The sequence below is a fragment of the Cetorhinus maximus genome, chromosome 11 (assembly GCF_964194155.1).
Source record: "Cetorhinus maximus chromosome 11, sCetMax3.hap1.1, whole genome shotgun sequence".
Lineage (NCBI taxonomy): Eukaryota > Metazoa > Chordata > Chondrichthyes > Lamniformes > Cetorhinidae > Cetorhinus > Cetorhinus maximus.
In genome coordinates, this window is record NC_135889.1 from 10,141,958 (window position 1) to 10,162,962 (window position 21,005).

The 21,005-nt window shown below is 44.2% G+C and overlaps 1 protein-coding gene across 1 annotated transcript in view; it reads left to right on the forward strand.

The window, feature by feature from the left end:
- The first annotated feature begins 4,784 nt into the window (after positions 1-4,784).
- The window catches only part of LOC144686957 (uncharacterized), a 41,643-nt gene continuing 25,422 nt past the window's right edge, over positions 4,785-21,005 (forward strand). Inside the window, exons 1-3 of the mRNA XM_078552803.1 lie at positions 4,785-4,917; positions 5,853-7,361; positions 16,372-16,503. Of these exons, the coding sequence (XP_078408929.1) occupies positions 6,186-7,361; positions 16,372-16,503 (1,308 nt within the window). The 5' untranslated portion in view covers positions 4,785-4,917; positions 5,853-6,185. The remainder of the gene's footprint in view (positions 4,918-5,852; positions 7,362-16,371; positions 16,504-21,005) is intronic.

The window sequence follows — 21,005 nt, forward strand, 5'->3', positions numbered from 1 at the left end:
TCTTTCATGGCACACTCTGTTCCAGGACTGCAACATTGTATATATCTCTCATCCTGTTCCAGTGGGCATGTCTTTTAAACTGCAGCCATTGTAATTTTAACTCCAGTCCAACAGAAAATAAAAAGATATGTTAATTACAACAGCCCAACAGAAATAAAAAGATATGTTCCTTACAGTTGTTACAAAAACCTCTCGGTCTTGAGGACTTCTGCTTCTACTATTTTGTTGTGACGGTTCTGCATTCTCTATCCCACTTTGTCGTCCAGTCAGACTGTGGTCCCTACTTGCCTGATGAAGTCATCAAGGCTACTATTGTTAGATCCCCTGTCTGAGGCCCTATCCACTGTATGTGAACACTTCCTTACCCGGGATTCATCACCCGACCCATTACTGTAACTCGAGCTACGTTTCCATATTTTCCATTCTCGTACTCCATTCTCCCAATCCATGGCCTTCACTGCTTGTCCATCATCCTGGATATTCAGCCAATTCTTATAATTTCCAGTAGATCTTCCTGCCCGTCCTATTGTTGTTGCATCCCTCCAGTTATCCAATCCTTCTGGACAGTACGATACCCAGGAACCCACTTTGGGCAACTGACCTCTGGACAAAATAGCCCTTTCCTGTTCATCACAATCAGATTTTCTACCAATATCTAATGCTTGATCTATGATATTTTGTTCCTCTGGCTCTGTCCTGCAAAATATATGAGTGTGAGATGCACTTTGTGCTTTGTCATCTTCCATCACCTTGTCAATATCTGCCAAACCATAATTCATTCTGATGACCTGTGAGGATTGATTCCCATGTTGAATAATCACAGTTTTCTCCTCACACCCTATAACTTTCCCTGGGCCTTTCCATTCCCTTTGTCTCTCTCTCCTATAATAAACCAGATCACCTGAAGTAAAATCTACCTCAGATGTTCTTATGCGATGTCTCAATGCTCTCCTAATTCTTTCTGAAACTTCAGCCTTGATAAAAGCTTTCCTGCTTGCAAGTAAGGCATTCAAATGAACAGAGAAAATAGAGCTAATGGTAGTTCCTTCTAGAGCAGGGGAAGCATCAGTCAGAACTGATGGTAACTTTGGATTCCTTCCATACACCAACTGGTATGGGCTGTACTCCTCAATCATTTGTAAAGAATTCATTCCATGTAATATCCATGCCTACACCGTTTGCAACTTGCAATCCACTTGTTCAGCCAGTATCTTATGTAACATGTTGTCTATCACTGCATGATTCCTCTCACATAAATCATTGCCAAAAGGCCTCTCAGCCACAGTATGCGCAACTATAATATTCAAATTTTCACACATTCTGAAATTTAGTATTCGCAAATTCCCCTCCATTATCCATCAGTAATTTTGTTGGTGTTCCTAATCAGGTGCCAATCCATTTCTCCATGACCTTGTCTACAATGGTTTTTCTGTCCTTGCCATTTATTACCATAGACACTCAAAACCTGGTCATCATATCTAGAAAGTGTAGCAAAAGAGAACGCTCTGATCCTTCTCCCACACTTTTAACTCCTTTGTCACTACATCATTAAATTCCCTGGTCAGTGGCAGACTCACGATGGGATGTGGTGGTGTCCTTCAATATTTAACACAAATGTCACGTTGAGCTGTGACTTGTTCAATACGTTTGTCGTATTCTTTATCAACCACTCCAGCATCCCACAGCAGGGCTTTCAGTTTTTGTGGTGCTGGATGTACAAATGGTCTATGCAACTTCCAAATAATCATCTTCTTATCCACCAACCTATTATCCCCAGAAGTTAACAAGACTGCTTGAACTCTTTGATGAGAAATATCTGGCTCCCTCAGTGGCAGGCGGTAATGGCCTGACCGAGTAAACTGTAGATCCACACTTTTCCCGAACACAATCGCTCTGTCATTCTCCATGTCTAGCTTCATCTGTGCTTGTTTCAACCGAAGATCTGTTGAACAATAGGGGTATGTCACTAGAGACCACATCAGTACTGATGAAGAGACTGATCCCAGCTAACTTGCAAGCATGGACTACTCTTTTGGAAGATGTTAGTGTGTTATCTTCCCCAAACTTAAAGCAGGTGGAGCTTCCATACTCCTTAACCTTCCACCGATCTGCCTCATTGAGAAACACTAGGTTGCAGTTAAGCCAATGCACCCCACACACTGTGGGAGTGCAACTGCTGTTCAACACTGCACAGTTGAATGAATCAGCCATCAAAATACTCATCACTGGATTCAAACACCCAGTGACCAACACAATTCATTCATGGAGGTCACCATTCTCATTTTCAGACTCGGAATGATCTGTTTCATGCATTATTTCAAAAACATGATTCTTTCACTGCAGTCAGTTCGTTGCGTAATGACACTTGGAATCACACCAACAAAACCAATTAACCATTCCCCGTTATTTCACAGGTGCCTACGGTCACCGTCCAGACCCGCTTTTTGTCTCAACTCCCAAATTGGCTAAAAGTGTGACCACAGTCAGACCGCCTATCAGTGGCCCCACCTTGGTACTGGGGGCGCACCACCATTTTACGTGGGCGGGCCAATTAAGCTATGCGCTCCCTGTGCGGGCAGGGGGGAGGGATTCCCTAAGCAGAGTGTTAACTTATACAGCTTCTGTGTTTTTATCTAAACCTGAAGCAATGATGTATCTAAAGAATCTATTTCTCCAAAGTCCCCAATGTTGTGATTGACTTGCGCCTTGGATGAGTTCAAATTAATTTATAAAAGTGGATTTCTGATCCATGATTAAAATTTTAAAATTACAAGTTCAGCTTTAAGATGGTGGCTGAAAATCCAAGATGGCGCCACTGTACGTTTCTTCACAAAGTGTTTTCATGTGCTTGTTGGTGTTGGCGGTCCCCCGCAGTAATGGTGTTTGTGATCTTAGTGTTTAAATTTTTTCAACAGTGGGTGCCTGGATCGACTGGTTAGAGTTTCCCCCACTTTCGCACAATGCTCTCGGGTCTTGCAAGGGTCGAATCCTGACATTCACTAGGTTTTTAAAGTTGCCTACTCAGTCGGGATTAATTTTTAATTTATTATTATTTATTCCTTTCTCCTGAGTGACCTCAGCAGCCACGTGTTCAGGCATCAGCTCTGGAATCAGGGTTCTTGGAATGTGATTTCAACTCCATTTCCTGACCACTGCAATATTTAACTTTTTTCAGGATTTGTGTTGTCCAGGAATTTTTAATTTTTAGCTCACCCCTGCTAGATCTGCTGACTCAAGAAGCTGGACCTCTACAGGGTTCAATAGAGTCTTCTGCTGCAATGAGGAATTTAATTTCTGCATTCAGATTCCAAGCCTTTCTTTAGAGCTTTTCTCTCACAATTTCCTTCTGTGCCTTCATTTTCTGAGCTTTTCTTCAGGTCAGAATGCTTCTTTAATTTTTCCTTCAGTTTTCCAGGATTTTAATTTCCTTTTACAGTCTCTGTGATGTTCTGAGTTGTTCCATTCACTGCCACTATGTTGTAAGGTGCTGGACGTAGGTCGGTAGCTAGTTCAACAGTAAGTAATCATTAACTACTAGAAACTACATAAAGGGGTACAGTTAAATCTAAACTAGGGGCTGTCTCCATGCTTGCTTCTACACTCAGCTCTGTCAAACACTACACTGACCCCTGGGTGCAGGTCATGTGTTCTCTTATATCACTGTGTGGGCGGCACTGTACTCAGTCCAACATTAAACCTTTATCTGCCAGACCCTTATACCAGAAGAGAGCAACACACAGACATAGACACAGCAAGGCACACAGAGAAACATGGAGAGACAGACACGCAGAAACACACAGATTTCTCCAGCTGCTACAATGGGATTTGAACCCATACCCTCAGAGCATTAGCCTAGGCCTCGGAATTACTACTCCAGCGATATTACTACTATGCCACCAACTCCTCTTCTAATCACATATAAAAGGAGTTGACAAAAGCCATCACTGTAAATAAAGGATAGAAATTCAGAACGGACAGCTCTATTTGTCATGCAACATCTTTCTCTCTCTCAATCTATAAACCTCTGTTCCCCAAATACTCCCTTCTCCTGACTGATTGTAACCCTAATCCATCCCAGTATCCTTCTTTTCCCCCAATTCCCTCTCCTGAAGGTTCTGACTCTCACGTTCAGTTTCAGAGACACGTATTGCCCTCCCTAAATGTCACCCAGGTGTCAAAACGTTTAGTCCTTATTCCACAAATTGCTTTGCTTAAGGGGGCATCACAAACAAATTCAGTGACTAGTTTGTGTTAGGGTAAGGTCACTGTGTCCGCCACCCCTGACTTTTCACCCGCTCCCAGTAGTTTGTGCCTCAGCAGCGTAATGGCGGCCAGAATTCCCGGAAGGCCCCGCGAGGATGAAACATCTCTATCCGCCGCGTGGACAGGCTGCTTGGGAATGCGCATGTGCGGAATGAGGTGGTCAGCGGGATGTTGCGCATGTGCGTGAGCGGAAATGTGATGCGCATATGCGGAATAAGAGGGAGGAGCTGCGCATGTGCAGAATGAGAGTGGAATGTGCTCATGAGCATCGGAGGACCCGAGCTGAGTGTATGCGGGGTGACGGCAACGTCACAAAGCCTGCACTCTGATTGGCTGATCCGCCTTTCCCATCGGTTTAGCGCGCTTGTCGGTCAGAGGCTTTCACACCACGTGGGCTGGGTTTCCGCTCCCTCAAGTCGTCATGTGGCATTATGGCCAATGGGAAGGACTGGAAGACCGGAAGGACTTTGATGCTCCAACCAATCAAATGGCGTGTTTTGCTCCACTAAGTTTCCGCATTGCCCAACATCCTCATTCAGACAATGAGCTTGTTCGGCTGCTCATTACCGTCCAGCGAAGCTGCTGTTGCTCCTCCCTCCCTGAATGAAGATTCAGCTTGACACAAAATAAAACTTCCTCTTCTGTCCAACATCTGTGAGTAAAACACTTCCCCTTCACTCCCATTGCTTTTCCAATTCTCGGTTTGCATTGTTGACTTGCAGGAACTGAAGGAAAAGGAAGTGAATCCCGGGTGGGTGCAGACTCTGGAAAGGTTGGCACAGCTCTTTCTTTCCTAAAGGCATTGACATCCTTTACTCCCTCAGCTTGGCACATTTATTTGTCTGGCAAAAAGGATGGTCACTGTCCTAATGTTCACAATTAAAGGGGAGGTTTTCCCCAGAAGGTGGCCGACATGTAATGGGACTGTATAATAACATAGGACATAGATATGTGTCTAGTGTTGTCATAATAGATATATTATTTATGGTTCTGTAATAAAGTTCATGTATTATTGTTTCTGGTCTTGTGAAATAGTACTGCAGCTAGGTTATATATATAGTCATAGAGTCATGGCACAGAAGGAGTCCATTTGGCAACTCAATTCCATGCTGAATCTCGACACACCTTTAGTCCAGTTATATATACATATACATGACTAGCAGCCTGCATGAAGATTTTCAGGTCTCAGTGCCTGGAGGGGAAGTGATGAACATGGGTTTGTGCGATGAACATGGGTTTGTCAATCAGCATCAATTGGCACCTCCAGGACAATTGGGAGGGTGTATTTTCATAGAGGTCTACAGCATAGAAAAAGGCCCTTCAGCCCATCGAGTCTGCGCCAGTCAAACAACTGCCTAAATATTCTAATCCCATTTTCCAGCAGTAGGCCCATAGCCTTGAGTGCCATGACATCGCAAGTGCACATCCAAATACTTTCAGTGCAGCAGAGTGAGAATGGAGAGAGAATGTGTGGGACAGTGATTTACATTTGCTGAACAAGAGAGGAAGGAATGTTCCTAGAAATTAGAATTGTCTGTTCTGACTTTCTATCCTGTACTGACAGTGATGACTTTTGTAACCTTGTTTAGATATTAGAAGATGAGGATTTGGAGACAGAAATCTCAAAAATAGTCACGTCAAGATTTGAGAGAGTTGCTTGATTCATGGGAGTTGAATGTCATCGGCCTTTGAATCTAGGAAATATGGTTCTTTGATTCTAAACATCGGTTTAACTGAGACAGCACCAAGACACAAGCACACCTGAATGAGAGTGTTCCAGTGTACTGACTGTGGAAGAGCTTTCACCAGTTACACAGCCTGAAATATCATTGCACCATTCACAGCTGGAAGAGACGTGTTGTGTGTGTGGACGAGGCTTCAACTGATCATTGAACCAGGAGAGACACAAGGACACTGGCACCATGGGGAAACCGTGGAATTGTGGGGACTGTGGGAAGGGATTCCGGTTCCCATCTGAGTTGGAAACTCATCAACGCATTCACACTGGGGAGAGGCCGTTCACCTGCTCCGTGTGTGGGAAGGGATTCACTAGATCATCCACCCTGCAGACACACCAGCAAGTTCATGCTGTGGAGAGCCCATTCACCTGCTCTGAGTGTGGGAAAGGATTCAGTGTTTCATCCCATCTGCTGACACACCAGCGAGTTCACACCAGGGTGAGGCCATTCACATGCCCCGAGTGTGGGAAAGGGTTCACTCGGTCATCCAACCTGTTGACACACCAGCGAGTTCACACTGGGGAGAGGCCGTTTACATGCCCTGTGTGTGGGAAGGGATTCTCTCAATCACCCAATCTGTTGGCACACCAGCGAGTTCACACTGGGGAGAGACCTTTCACCTGCTCTGACTGTGGGAAGGGATTTATTGATTCCTCCCACCTACTGCTACACCAGCGAGTTCACACTGGGGAGAGGCCGTTCACCTGCCCTGAGTGTGGGAAGGGATTCACTCGGTCTTCCAACCTGCTGACACACCAGCGAGTTCACACTGGGGAGAGGCCGCTCACTTGCCCTGAGTGTGGGAAGGGATTCAGTGATTCATCCACCTTGCTTATACATCAGCGAGTTCACACTGGGGAGAGGCCATTCATCTGCTCTGAGTGTGGGAAGGGATTCAGTGTGTCATCCCATCTGCGGAGACACCAGCGCGTACATACAGGGGAGAGGCCGTTCATCTGCCCTGAGTGTGGGAAGGGATTCACAGTGTTATACAACCTCCTGACACACAGGCGAATTCACACTGGGGAGAGACCATTCACCTGCTCTGTGTGTGGGAAGGGATTCTGTGATTCATCCACCTTGCTGAGACACCAGCGAGTTCACACTGGGGAGAGGCCATTCACCTGTTCTGAGTGTGGGAAGGGTTTCAGTATGTTATCCCATCTGCAGAGACACCAGCGAGGTCACACCGGGGAGAGGCCGTTCACCTGTTCTGAGTGTGGGAAGGGATTCACACAGTTATACAACCTGTTGACACACAAGCGAGTTCACACTGGGGAGAGGCCATTCGCCTGTTCTGAGTGTGGGAAGGGATTTACTCAATTATCAATCCTGCTGAGACACCAGCGAGTTCACAAGTGATTACATGTGATCATCGCTGCTGTTAATCAGATCCGGAACTGAGCCAGGTTCGTTCTGTCAGTTGGTGAAGTGGGAGGGTGAGAGGGTTTCTTTTTGCTGGACTTGCTGGTCTCATGATGTTGCCTCCAGTGGGCTGATGAAGTTGGAGCCTGAGAGTGCGTGTTTCCACTGAAATGATCCTCAGAGGCTGAAGAAATACATTTATTTTATAAAAGCAAAATGCTGTGGATGCTGGAAATCTGAAATAAAAACAGAAAATGCTGGAAAAAGTCAGATCTGACTGCATCTGTGGAGAGAGAAACAGAATTAACGTTTCGAGTCTGTGACCCCCTTCTTCAGAGCCAATATTTATTTTATCCTGGAGAGTAAATTGTATTTTTCCCATCACAACAGGTTGGTCTAAAATAAAAATGTTTGTCTCTGTTCTATTAACTCTCCAGTACAGGGCCAGGCCTGTCGGTTGAATTGGTCCATGTAGATTTCTGATCCACCTGAGTGTCCACCCACCCATCTTCTTCTACCCCCATCAGGATATCCTTCTATTCTGTTCTCCCTCGCATACGTACCTAGCTTCTCCTTAAGTGGGTTCTTGCTATTGTTTAGAAATGGGAACTTACCTTAGTAAGTATCCCAGAAATAGATGTAAATTGGGAATTGGAAGGGAGGGAGGAACTCAGGAAAATTACAATCACCAGGGAAGTGGTACTTAGCAAATTGTTGGAGCTGTGAGCTGAAAAATCCTCGGGTCCTGATGGACTTCATCCTAGGGTCTTAAAAGAAGTGGCTAGTGAGATAGCTGGTGCATTGGTTTTAATTTTTCAAAATTCCCTAGATTTCAGGAAGGTTCCATTAGATTGGAAAATAGCAAATGTAACTCCTTTATTTAAAAAGGGAGGAGACAGAAAGCAGGAAACTACAGGCCAGTTAGCATAACATCTGTCAGAGGGAAAATGTTAGAAGTTATTATTAAAGATGTGATGACGGCACTTGGAAAAAATTCAGGGTAATCAGACAGAGTCAACATTGTTTTGTGAAAGGCAAATCATGTTTAACCAACTTATTAGAGTTGAGTCACACGTGCTGTGGATAATGGGGAACTGGTGGGTGTACTGTACATGGATTTGCAGAAAGCATTTGATAAGGTGCCACATAAAAGTTTATTGTGGAAAATAAAAGCTCATGGTGTAGAGGGTAAGATATTGATATGGATAGAGAAGATTGGCCACCTAACAGGAAAGAGTAGGCATAAATGGGTCTTATTCTGCTTGGTAGGATGTAATGAGTGGTGTGCCACAGGGATCAGTGCTGGGGCCTCAACCTTTTGCAATTTATATAAATGACTTGGATGAAGGGACCGAAGGAATGGTTGCTAAATTTGCTGATGATACAAAGATAGGTAGGAAAGTAAGTTGTGAAGAGGATACAAGGAGGCCATAAAGAAGACCTGGCAAATGGGGTATAGTGTGGGAAAGTGTGAAAATGTCTATTTTCGCAGGAAGAATACAAGAGAAGCATATTATCTAAATGGTGAGAAATTTCAGAGCTCTGAGATTCAGAGGGATCTGGTTGTTCTCGTGCATGAATCACAAAAGGCTAGTATGCAGATACAGCAATTAGTAAAGCTAATAGAATATCATTTATTATAAGGGGGATTTAGTATAAAAGTAGAGAGGTTATGCTTCAGCTGTATGGGACAGGGAGGACACGATTGAGGTGTATAAAATTGAGGGGCATAGATAGGGTAGACAGGAAGGAACTTTTCCCCTTGGTGGAGGGATCAATAACCAGGGGACATAGATTTAAGGTAAGGGGCAGGAGGTTCAGAGGGGATGTGAGGATGAATTTTTTCACCCAGAAGGTGGTGAGAATCTGGAACTTGCTGCCTGTAGGGGTGGTAGAGGCAGAAACCCTCATAACATTTAAGAAGTATTTGGATGTGCACTTGCGATGCCATGGCATACAAGGCTATGGGTTTGGTGCTGGAAAGTGGGATTAGAATAGTTAGGTATTTGTTTGACTGGCGCAGATTTGATGGGCTGAAGGGCCTTTTTCTGTGCTGTAGACCTATATGACACTGAGACCATATTTGGATATTGTGTACAGAATTGATCTCCCTATTTAAGGAAGGATGTAAATGCATTAGAAGCAGTTCAGAGGTGGTTTACTGGACTAATAACAGGAATGGGCAGGTTGCATTATGAGGAATGATTGGACAAGTTAGGCTTGTATCTGCTGGAGTTAGAAGAGTAGGAGGTGAATTGATTGGAACCTTTAAGATCCTGAGCGATCTTGACAGTGTGGATGTGGAAAGAGTGTTTCCTCTTGTGGGAGAACCTAGAACTAGGGGCCATTGTTTAAAAATAAGGGTCACCCATTTAAGACAGAGATGAGGAGAAATCTTTTCTGAAGGTTACGAGTCTTTGGAACTTCCTTCTGCAAAAGGCTGTGGAAGCAGGGTCTTTGAATATTTTTACGGCAGGGGTAGATAAATTCTCAATTAAACAAGGGGGTGAAAGGTTATTGGGGGTGGGCAGGAATATGGAATTGAGGTTAAAATTAGATCAGCCATGATCTTATTGATTGGCGGAGAAGGCTTAAAGGTTTGAGTGGCCTCCCCCTCCTAGTTTGTGTGTTGTAGTTGAGGTGGAGGCCGAGGACTCCATTTCCCGGCAGGCTTAAGTGTTCTGGGCATACGAAAAGCGTGACAAGGTGACTGGCTGTGCGTGCTGTGTTCTAGTTTTTTTTTTAGTTAAAGGGCTCAGCCATCTGTGACATCAGGATCGTGAGACCTAGATTTGGGGCCATAACATGGGGAGTCCCAGGCTGAAGGGGAGGGAATCTAGAGAGGGGCATCTCAGGAAGAGGTCCCAGAGAGAGAACGCACAGGGAAGGAGCCATAAGGAGGAGAGGAACAAAGAAAGAGGCTTCAAGCAGCATAAGTGCTGCTGTTGGCAGTCTCCAGGCAGTTAGGGCTCGGAGAAGCCCTGGAGAGCTGAAAGGGCAGCGGAAGGTCATTGATTCCCTGCTGCAGCCATTGGGGCAAAGGGACTAGCCCTTTGGAGCAGTGGTGTTCTGTTCGGTGTGATTAAAGAGCTACAGATGAGTCGGTGCTGGAATGCAGCCTCGGGGAACAAGAGGAATGCAGTCTTAGAAGAGATTAAACCATCAGGTGTTGAGCAGTCGTTGAGGCATTCCGACTTGGAGCGACTTTCAGACTGAATTCAGAGGCTGGATCTTCGAAAGTGAAGACTGTAAACCGCTCGTGAGGGAGACAGAGATTTAACGAGATTGTGTAACTCACAGTGGATACTGACATCTGGATGGGTTGCTGAAAAATCCGTGGATCGGTTTTGGTCACATCTGTCTTTTATTGTGCAGTGTAGTGTGTTCAACCACAGTTTGTTCGTTAATCCACATTTACCTCACTGATTCTGAATGTTAGAGTATAAGATAGATATTGTAAATTATTTGATGTTTCTCACTGTAAAGTAAAGTTTATTATGGTTTGTTTAAAACTGGAATCTTGTGCCTTTATTCTCTTAGTGAATACCTGGAATCTAAAACTTTATCTACTTTAAACAAAACGTTACTAGTCATTAACTGGATTACACCAAAATTTGGGGGTCTGGTCCAGATGCATAACACTATTCACCTCAACCACTCCCTGCGGCAGCAAGTTCATTCTCACCACTTGCCTGGTAAGAAGGTTTCTCATGAAATCTATGTTAGATTATTGAACCCCTTCATAATTTTAAAGACTTTCATCAGGCACCCTGCAATCTTCTTTTCTAGAGAGAAGCACTCCAGCCTTTCTTGAGGGTTAAATGCTCTTAGTTCTGGTATTATCCTTGTGAATCTTTGTTGCACCTCCTCCAGTGCCTCTATTTCCTTTTTCTAAATGGACACAACAGATGTTGACAGACTCCCAGTGTAGTCTAACCATGGTTCTAAAGAAGTTGAACATAAGCTCCCTGCTTTTCAATTCTACCCCTCAAGAAAGGGGCCTCATGGAAAAATGTGACGTTCTGAGAGAGTCAACAGAGGAGATTTACTAGAATGGCACCAGGGATGAGGGGACTGCAGCTGGTTGGAGAGACTAGGGAAGCTGCTTAGATCATAGAGCAGAGAAGACGACCATTTGGCCCATTGAGTCTATGCCAACTCTCTCTATAGCAAGCTAGTTAGTTACTTTGTCCCGTTCTGTCCCCGTAGCTCTGCAAGTTTATTTCCTTAAGTGTCCATCCGATTTCCTTTTGAAATCATTTGTTGTCTCTGCTTCCACCACCCTCGTGAGCAGAGTGTTCCAGGTCATTACTACATCACTGCTTAAAGAAAGTTCTTCCTCACATTTCCCCCTCCATCTCTCGTCCAAAACCTTAAATCCTTCTCCACTAGTCTTTGTACGATCAGCTGATGGGAACATCATTTCTTTGTCTACCTTATCTAAACCTGTCACAATCTTGTACACCTCTATCAAATCTCCCCTTAATCTCCTTTGCTCCAAGGAGAACATCCCCAGCTTCTCCAACCTAATCCTTTATCCCTGGAACCATTCTGGTAAATCTCTTCGGCACTCTTACTAACATCCTTAAGTGTAGTGACCAGATCTGGATGCAATATTCATGATGTGACCTATCTGAGTTTTATATAAGTATATGGAGGCAGAAGATGTGAGCATGATTCCTAAATTAATACTTTGTGTCTGTGTTCACAAAAGAGGGGGGACATTGCAGATATTGTAGTTAAGGAGAAACACACATAACGACACACACACATTAGGAGACAGGCACAGGCACAGAGAGAGTCAGACACACAAACTTTCACGGAGAGGGATGCGCACACACACACACAGGGAGGGACATACACATATTCATAGTGAGGGACACACACACGGGGACACCCAGTGATGGATCGACACACACGCACAGTGGGAGTGTGTTTGAAAGTGTGTGTGTTGTTACGGACCCTGATGGGAGTAGTGCACAGTTAATTCTAGCTCCACTTTTCCGCAGGTCGTAACAATAGTTTAAATGTTTAATTCACCCACAAAACTGGCCAATTGTTAGCCTTTGATACTGTTATTTCCAGCATAAAGACTCTAACCAGGCTTCTTTCAGTAAGCACACAAAAACAATTATTATGGCCAGGGTTTTCCCGTTGGCAAGCGGGGGGGCGGGGCCCACTTGCCGACACGTTAAATGATGCATGGTGATGTCGGGCGGAACTCCTGACGTCATCACACCCTATTTAAATTTTCAGGTGGGCAGGGGCTCAGCAAAATCAGCTGTGCGCACGCCGACCTGTCAATGGCCAATTGAGGCCATTGACAGAGTCATTACAGTAATTAATGGACCTGCCTGTCCAACCTTAAGGTTGGCGGGCAGGCCAGGAGCCTTGGCGGGCATTAGAAAAAGCACGAAACCTCATCCACGGGTGGGATGAGGTTTCATGTAGGTTTTAAAAAATGTAATTAAAGTGTTTTTAAAAGTTATGGCCATGTCCCAACTCATGTGACAGTGCCACATGAGGGGACATGTCAGGGAATTTTTTTTTCTGTGCAGCCAATCTCCCTGAGGCAGCACTTAGCTGCAGGGAGTTGAGTTTGCTCTTTCATGCGCATGCGTGACAGAGCGCACTCTCGGGTTTAGGGAATCCCCCTCCTTGTACAGGGAGTGCACAGCGCTTTTGTGCGGACATCACGCTGGGAGGGCCTTAATTGGCCCGCCCATGTAAAATGGTGGCGTGCCCCCAATTGGGGGGGGGGGCGCTGATCGGAGGCGCCCGCTATTCAACTTCCCTCCCGACGGGGGTAAATTCTGCCCTATGAAACAAACTACTTTTTAAAACAAATCAATCAACTGCTTAACTGTGTAACAATTTTCCCCTGTTTTAAAAACCTAGATATTTGGACCCCCATACGCTCACACAAAACAAGACAAAACAAACCCAGTCCCCTGTAGAGGCTGGAGTATGGGAACATTTCTTTTAAAAGGATAAAATTTGAAGAGATCTTGACACTGTTGATCTGACAGAATTTTGGTCGCAATAGGTCTGGGAGTTCTTTCAGATGGATTTGTTGATGAAACTGTCCTTGACTCTTATTTATCACAACTTTGCAGACTTTAAAAAAATAGGTGATTTATTCCGATGATACGTTTCTGAGGAAGGTTTAACACAAAGGTGGGGCAGAGAGAATCTTTTTCTAGTAGCTTGCTTCTAAGGCACCCCACACTCATTCTCACACAGAGTTTTAAAGATTAAGATGTTCAAAGAATACTTCTCTTGGGCCAGGTGTTTTTAACTAATCAGCAAGAGCCTTTATCCTGGCAACAGCAGTTCTTTGTTAACTTAGATGTACAAAATATCTCTTCTGTCTCCTGGTGTTCCCCCTGGACATCTATCTTGACCTGAGGTTTCTTGAAGAATGGCATTTTCACAGCCCCAAATTAATATTGTAAACTTCTAAAAATAATTCAGGAGGAAGAATGTCCAGAATTCAATGTCCTTCAAATTCTCCAAAAACAGGTTCTCACAGTGTGTATATGAATTGTGAGAGTGTATCTGTGAGTAAGTGTGAGAGCATGATTGTGTGTGCATGCATGCAAGTGTGAGCATTTTAGCACGGGTGTGCGTGAGAGTATGAATGTTTCAGAATGAGAGAGAGAGAGTGAGGGAGGAGTGTGAATGTGTGAGAGAGAATGATTGTGAATGAGTATGAGTGTGTGAGAGAGATTGAGTCAGAGTGAACGTGTATTTGTCTGTGTGTGTGTGTGTGAGAGAGTGTGGCAGCATAAGTGAGACAGCTTGTATGTATGTGTGCCAGGTTGTGACAGTGTGCGCTTGTATATGTTTGTGAGAGAGAGAGAGAGAATATGAGTGATTCTGAGAGGGTGTATGTGAGTGTCTGAGAGTGAGAAAGTGAGTGTGAGAGAGAAAATGTGTGTGTCTGTATTTTTGTGTGGTTGTGTGTGAGAGAGTGTGGGAGTGCATCAAGGTCTTCATCAGTAAAGTTATAACATCTCCTCTTCTTAATTACCTGTTGAGCTTCCATCAGTGTAAAAGCAGCTTTTTATAAACTGTTCATACCTGGCCAACCTTTTTAAAAACTATTTGTTTTATTTGCCTCTTTCTTTTTGTTTGCAGGCTGTTCAATGCATGTTACCAAGTTTGAACTTGACCAAGCATGACCCAGACCTCCCTGTCGCTTGCCATTTCAACACAACACCCTGCCCTCATGCCCACATGTCCGTCCTTGGCCTGCTGCAATGTTCCAGTGAAGCTCAATGCAAACTGGAGGAACAGCACCTCATCTTCCGATTAGGCACTTTACAGCCTTCCGGACTGAATATTGAGTTCAACAACTTCAGATCATGAACTCTCTCCTCCATCCTCACCCCACTTTTGATCCCCTTTTTTCCAATAATTATTATTTTAAAAAATATATATATTTTTCTTTTCCTGCCTATTTGTTAATATTTTAAAAATTTATTTCCATCCATTGTTTTATCTCCACCTTTTAGCCTATTTCGATCCCTTCCCCTCACCCCACCCCCACTAGGGCCATCTGTCACTTGCTCATCCTGCTTTCTACCCTTAATGTCACCATTAGCACATCTTTTAGCTAATATCATCACCGTCAACACCTTTTGTTTATGACATCTTTGGCAATCTCTCCTTTGCCTCCACCTATCACTGGCCCTCTATCCAGCTCCACCTGTCCCACCCCCCTTAAACAGCTTATATTTCACATTTCTATTTCTCTTTAGTTCTGATGAAGTCATACAGACTCGAAACATTAACTGTGTTCCTCTCCACAAATGCTGTCAGACCTGCTGAGTTTTTCCAGCAATTTTTGTTTCAGATTTCCAACATCCGCAGTATTTTGCTTTTACCAAGTTTGAAAATGTTTTCAGCAGTTTTTAAAATGACTTCAAACTTTATCAAAGTCTTTACATTAAACTCTCTCCACACGACTTGTGGCTGTGTTGATGTTCCTGTCATTTTGGATTGATGCTGCCTCCCTCTTCGCGAATTCCTGATGATTTCTCCTCTGCTTGTGTAATAGCTGTGATCTGTCAGCAGAGTGGTTTTGTATCATTTTAATCACAAGATAGAGAAACAGGTTTGAGGAGATGATGCTTTGACCCTTTTTTAATTCATTCTCCCCCAGAGACAAAAGATCCCCCATTGCAGTGGTCAGCTGCTTCTGAAATGACTTTAGACTTTTCTCTTCCAGTGCCAAATCCAGTTCCTGAAATGAAGTTTTCCTCTTTTCTCCCCGGAATTATTTTTCCTTTTAAGTAAACATCCAGTCCAGATTCAATTTTAGATTGAATTTCACACACTACAACCATTCTACATCATGGACATAAATGAAATAAAGAAATAGTTACATGGTTAAAAAGTGATTGTACATTAAAAGGTAAATTAAACGTTGGATTACAAAGCTTCTGTCAGCTGAAGCAACCTTTCATCAAACATAATTTATAGAGGCAATGTTTGCTCAGGTTTTCTGTTCAAACTTCTGCATTGATTGAATAGTTACCTCAGTGCACTGTCCAGTCACCCCCAGCTCTAAAGTCTTCCGAGATATTTGTGCCCCTCCAATCCTGGCCTCTTGAGCATCTCCGATTTTAATCGCTGCACTGTTGGCAGCCGTACCTTCAGCTGCCTGGGCCCCAAGCTCTGGAATTCCCCCCCTAAACCTCACCACATCTCTCTCCTCTTTTAAGATGCTGCTTAAAACCTACTGCTTTGACCAAGCTTTTGGTCACCTGTGCTAATCTCTCCTCATGTGCCTCGGTGATAACGCTCCTGTAAAATGCCTTTGGAAGTTTTGCTGTGTTAAAGGCACAATATGAATGCAAGTTGTTGTTGAATGTGCAGCTGAATATTTTGCCACTGCAATAACTGGACACACAATTACTGAGCGCAGATATTTCTCGGGGTTCGGGGGAGAGTAGGAGTAGAGATGTGTGTTTGACTCAAAATGTGATTCTCTTTTCAGAAAGGGAAACCATTCAGCCTGGCAGTTGATATTGGATGTGGCTCGGGTCAGAGCACCAGAGGACTGGCTGCTTACTTTGAAAAAGTGGTTGGAATTGATGCGAGTGGAGCTCAGATTGAAGAGGCCAGGAAGGTGGGCGGACTGGGTAACATCTCTTTCAGGTAACTAATGGATACGTACAAGTTCTCCCCATCTACCTGACTGTGTGCTGCTCCTGTTCAATCCATGTTTGGCACCATGTTGGACCCTGAGCCATGGTTTCAGACCACACCCTCTTCACCATAAAGAAATCCTTCTGTATCCGTTTCCACTCTGCTATCCAGTTCCACCGTTATCCCTGCACATTCACCCCGAGTCTCACACACATGATCTGTCGTCAACTCCAGACACATTTGCTCCAATGTTCTCTCCAGCCTTCATTCTCCACAAATTCCAATTTGCCACCTTAAATCATTCTCCTCCATCACCCCTTCCCTCACTGTCCTCCATGCCTTATTTATAAATCACCTGCAAACATTAACCCCTTATCTCCCTCTGTTAAAACCAAATCCTTTCCTTTTATGCCAGTATCTCCAATCCTTCCCTAACCAACTCTCCATCCCTTTCCACTTGCAACATTTAAGATTCTGAGGGGTCTTGACAGGGTGGATGTGGAGAAGATGTTTCCTCTTGTGGAAGAATCTAGAACTAGGGAGTCACTGTTTAAAAATAAGGGGTCACTCATTTAAGACAGAGATGAGGAGAAAGTTTTTTTTCCTCAGAGGGTTGAGAGTCTTTGAAACTCTCTTCCTTAAAAGGCGGTAGAAGCAGAGTCTTTGAACATTTTTAAGGCAGAGGTAGATAGTTTCTTGATTAACAAGGGGGTAGGCGGGAATGTGGAGTTGTGGTTACAATCAGATCAGCCATGATCTTATTGAATGGCGGAGCAGGCTCAAGGGGCCGAGTGGCCTACTCCTGCTTCTAATTCATATGTTTGTATGTTCACTTCTGCCTCCCCCGGCCTTTCTCCTCATTGTGAGCAACAGGATGCAACATCCGATTGTCATTGCTCATTGCTGGAAGGCAGTGGTCCCCATGCTGGGGTCTGCACACCCTGGGGGTTCGTAGAGATGAAATAATGTGAAACGAGAGTAGGGGGCAAAGGGCAGTATGACCGCCACATGTGCAGCGTAGAGTGGGCTCACTGTCTCACCCACAAGGAGAGTTCGCACAAATAGATAGACCCTCCAGTGAGAAGTAGAACACACACATCTCAATGATAGCTGTAAGTATACATTGTCTTCTTAATAACATTATTAAAACACTCTTTACATGCCTCACTTTCACATGATGGGTATCATATTGTGTTATGATTTAGACTGGAGGGGCTTGTGATCATTAATCCATTTGCAAAGGGCTCCTTTGACCTGAGAGCTGCTGCTTTAAGCTGAGGGCTGGGAGATAATCGAGACAGGATAATAAAATCAAAATATTGAAGAGATTTTCATTTTGAATCAAGTCGAAACCTTAAACTGAGGATTACACTGTTTAAACTCTTTCAGTTCACCTCATTAAGCCATTTCAAAGGGTTGCTAGAGAACAATGTTTAAGCTATTGCTGAAAAAAAGAGACATTTCTTTTTGTCCAAAATTAGATGTGATTCTGCTTTGGTCAACATTTGCTAAATAATCCTCATCGTTTTACATGAATTACATAAGAATTACACTGACAACCAATTTAAGATTGTCAATCGGGATCACAGTGAGGCGCATTTGTGTGTACTGTAAGCTACATATATGAACACACTGTTCTTTGCAGAGAGAAAGCACATGTACACACATTGCACCTGTTTCAGCAAAACAAAATTAGTGACAGCCATTCAATGGTTCATTTTTCAAGGCAAGCCATGACCAATCATAATCAAGCGGCCTGGTTTAGATTTAAAGCAATGCTTCACAGTTAACTATCAATCGCCATCAACAGGTGCATTCTCCATGGCAATGCCTCCACCAATCAGAATCCACTTGCCAACCAATCAGCACTCTCTTCTCATATAGTATAAATTTGTTGTTTCCCCTTACATTGGTATTCTTGTGAATTGTCCTGATGAGTGCAAGACGGAAAGCTTTGACAAAAAAACCCATTTTTCAGCAATGCTCAAGTTCTGTACTACCACACGACTAGATGTTGAAACTATTGGGGTCCGAGTAAAAACCCATTTCACAACCAGTGTGTAAGCTGCATGTGAACCCCTGACACCACACTGCCATACCTTTACCCCACCCTCACTCAGTCACGCTCCCAGAAATAAGGCCCCAATATAAGAGATTCACCTTCATCTTCTTCCTTCTGTTCTGGCCAACAGACCGTTTGCCTTCTTCATTGCTTGCTGTACCTGCCTGCTAGCTTTCAGTGACTCATGAACAAGGATACTCAAGTCCCTTTGAAGTTCAACACTTCCCAGCCTCTCACCATTTAAGAAATGCTCCGTATTTCTGTTTTTCCTACCAAAGTGGATACCCTCACATATTTCCACATTGTATTCCATCTGCCGAATTTTTGCCCTCCCTTAGCCTCTTCAAATCCCCTTGAAGTGCCTGTTCATTCTCCTCACAACTCACACTTGCACCTGGTTTTGTGTCATTACTATGGCCGGCCTTCTGATTTCTGCCCTTCATAAACTCCAACTGATCTAAAAATCTGCCACATACATCCTATCCTGCACTAAGCCTCGTGTTCCCATTGCTCCTGCCCTCGCCAACCTCCATCGTCTTACCAGCTCTCAGCAAATGGATTTCAAAATGCTTTGTCTCGGAGCCTTGTAGATAAGTGAGCGGCTGTTCTGAAGGGAAAGAGAGAGCGGGGGTTGTGAATGATCCACTGACAGAATCCAGCAGGATAGTTGGAGTGGAGTAAAGAGAATGGGAAGAAGACTGGTAAGATTAACCCCCTCCCTGCTGGGTGGGAAGGTCATTGAGAGGGAAGGATGGATCACTTGTTGCTGCTCCATTGTTTAAAGGTAGAGTCTTAATCAAAATCCCAGCAAACAGAAGGTCCGGGATTGCCAGGAGAGGGAAGCTGAGAGTTAGCCAAGGGGATTTGAAGCTTGGAAGTGCAGCGGGAGAGCAATGGTTTGGGTTGAGAAAAGCCCCCAAGACAAGAGAAATGAGAAGAGGTTCTGCTGGGAGGACAGGAAGAGGAGAGGGAGGTCCCAGAGCAGCCTGGAAGAAAGAGATTGAAATAATAAATGTGGTCCAGAGTGGGCAGTCAGAATGCACATGAGTATATACAGTGAGGACACGGGTTACTTAGCCGTGGCAGAGTTTTGAAGAGAGAAATTCTGTTTGTAAGCAGATCCCTGGAGTTGGCTTTTTACATCGTGGACCTTCAGTATGTTTCTGCATCAATATCAACACTCTTGACTTGTGCCTTGCAGATGGTGGACAGGCTTTGGGGAGTCAGGTGGTGAGTTACTCTCCTGAGAATTCCCAGCCTCTGACCTGCTCATGTAGGCACAGTATTTATACGGCTGGTCCAGTTAAGTTTTGAAGGAACAGAGGCATTAAGGGGACAGATTCACAGGACATTAAAGGCAATGGCTTGGATTGATAAAACGGGGAAAGAAAGGGATAGAATTGTGGGTTTTTACATTGAGAAATGATGCAAACTTCAACTTCCTCCAGCTTTGACAAAAGATAATTGAACTGAAACATTAAGTCTTTATCTCTCTTCACCATTGCTGCTGACCTGCTGAGTGTTTCCAGCATTTTGTGTTTTTATATTTGAAAAGGATATCTGTTTTGTCCCCAGAGTTGATAATATTCCATTCGAGCAACATGCATCACTCTCGTGGATCAAAGGCTTCTTTGAGTCTTTATCTTACTACCAAACGTTTCAGAAGAAGGATCCGGAATCTGTTAAAGCCACAGTTGAAAGAATGGAGCAAAAGTAAGAGTGTTAATGACAATGGGGATTTATTTGATCTCTTTGCCATTGCCAAAGGCTTCACTGGAAGACAAGCTGAACATAAACACTGAACGAGCCTTGGGTGGGTGTGAGTCATAATTATAGAGAGGTGTGGGGTGACAACGGTCTTTGACAGTAATTTTAGGCTAATAGTTTATGAGGTGGACCTAACCCGTTCACACTCCCAAAAACTGGAATTTAGAGAAAAAGCCAAGCTCACATCTCAGGATGTGTCGCCATGGCAGTAAGTAATTATTGACCGAAATGAGAGCTCATCAAATACCTGATCAAGGAAAGGCTCAATTGTAACTTGGGACAGGTGGTGTGGTGGGCGGGTGGTTCATGTAGGTGAGGGGTTGAGTGAAACTCTCCCCTCATCGGCAGTGTGAGGCTTAGGAGGCGAGTGTTAAAAATGGTGCCTGCAGGAACAGAGAAGGGAAGAAATTAGCATTCCTATAGCGCCAGTCACGACCTCATCATGCAGTCATAATCCAGGCTGCACTGAGGGAGTGCTGCATTGTCAGAGGTGCCAACGTTCAAATGTGATGTCAACCAAAGCCCCCCCCTCCCACCCCATTTCAAGCGGATTTAAAAGATCCTTTTTGAAGAGGAGCTTGGGAATTCTCCCTGGTGCCCCGGACACTCTTTATCCCTCCCCCAGTCACTACCTCAGGACATCCCACAACATT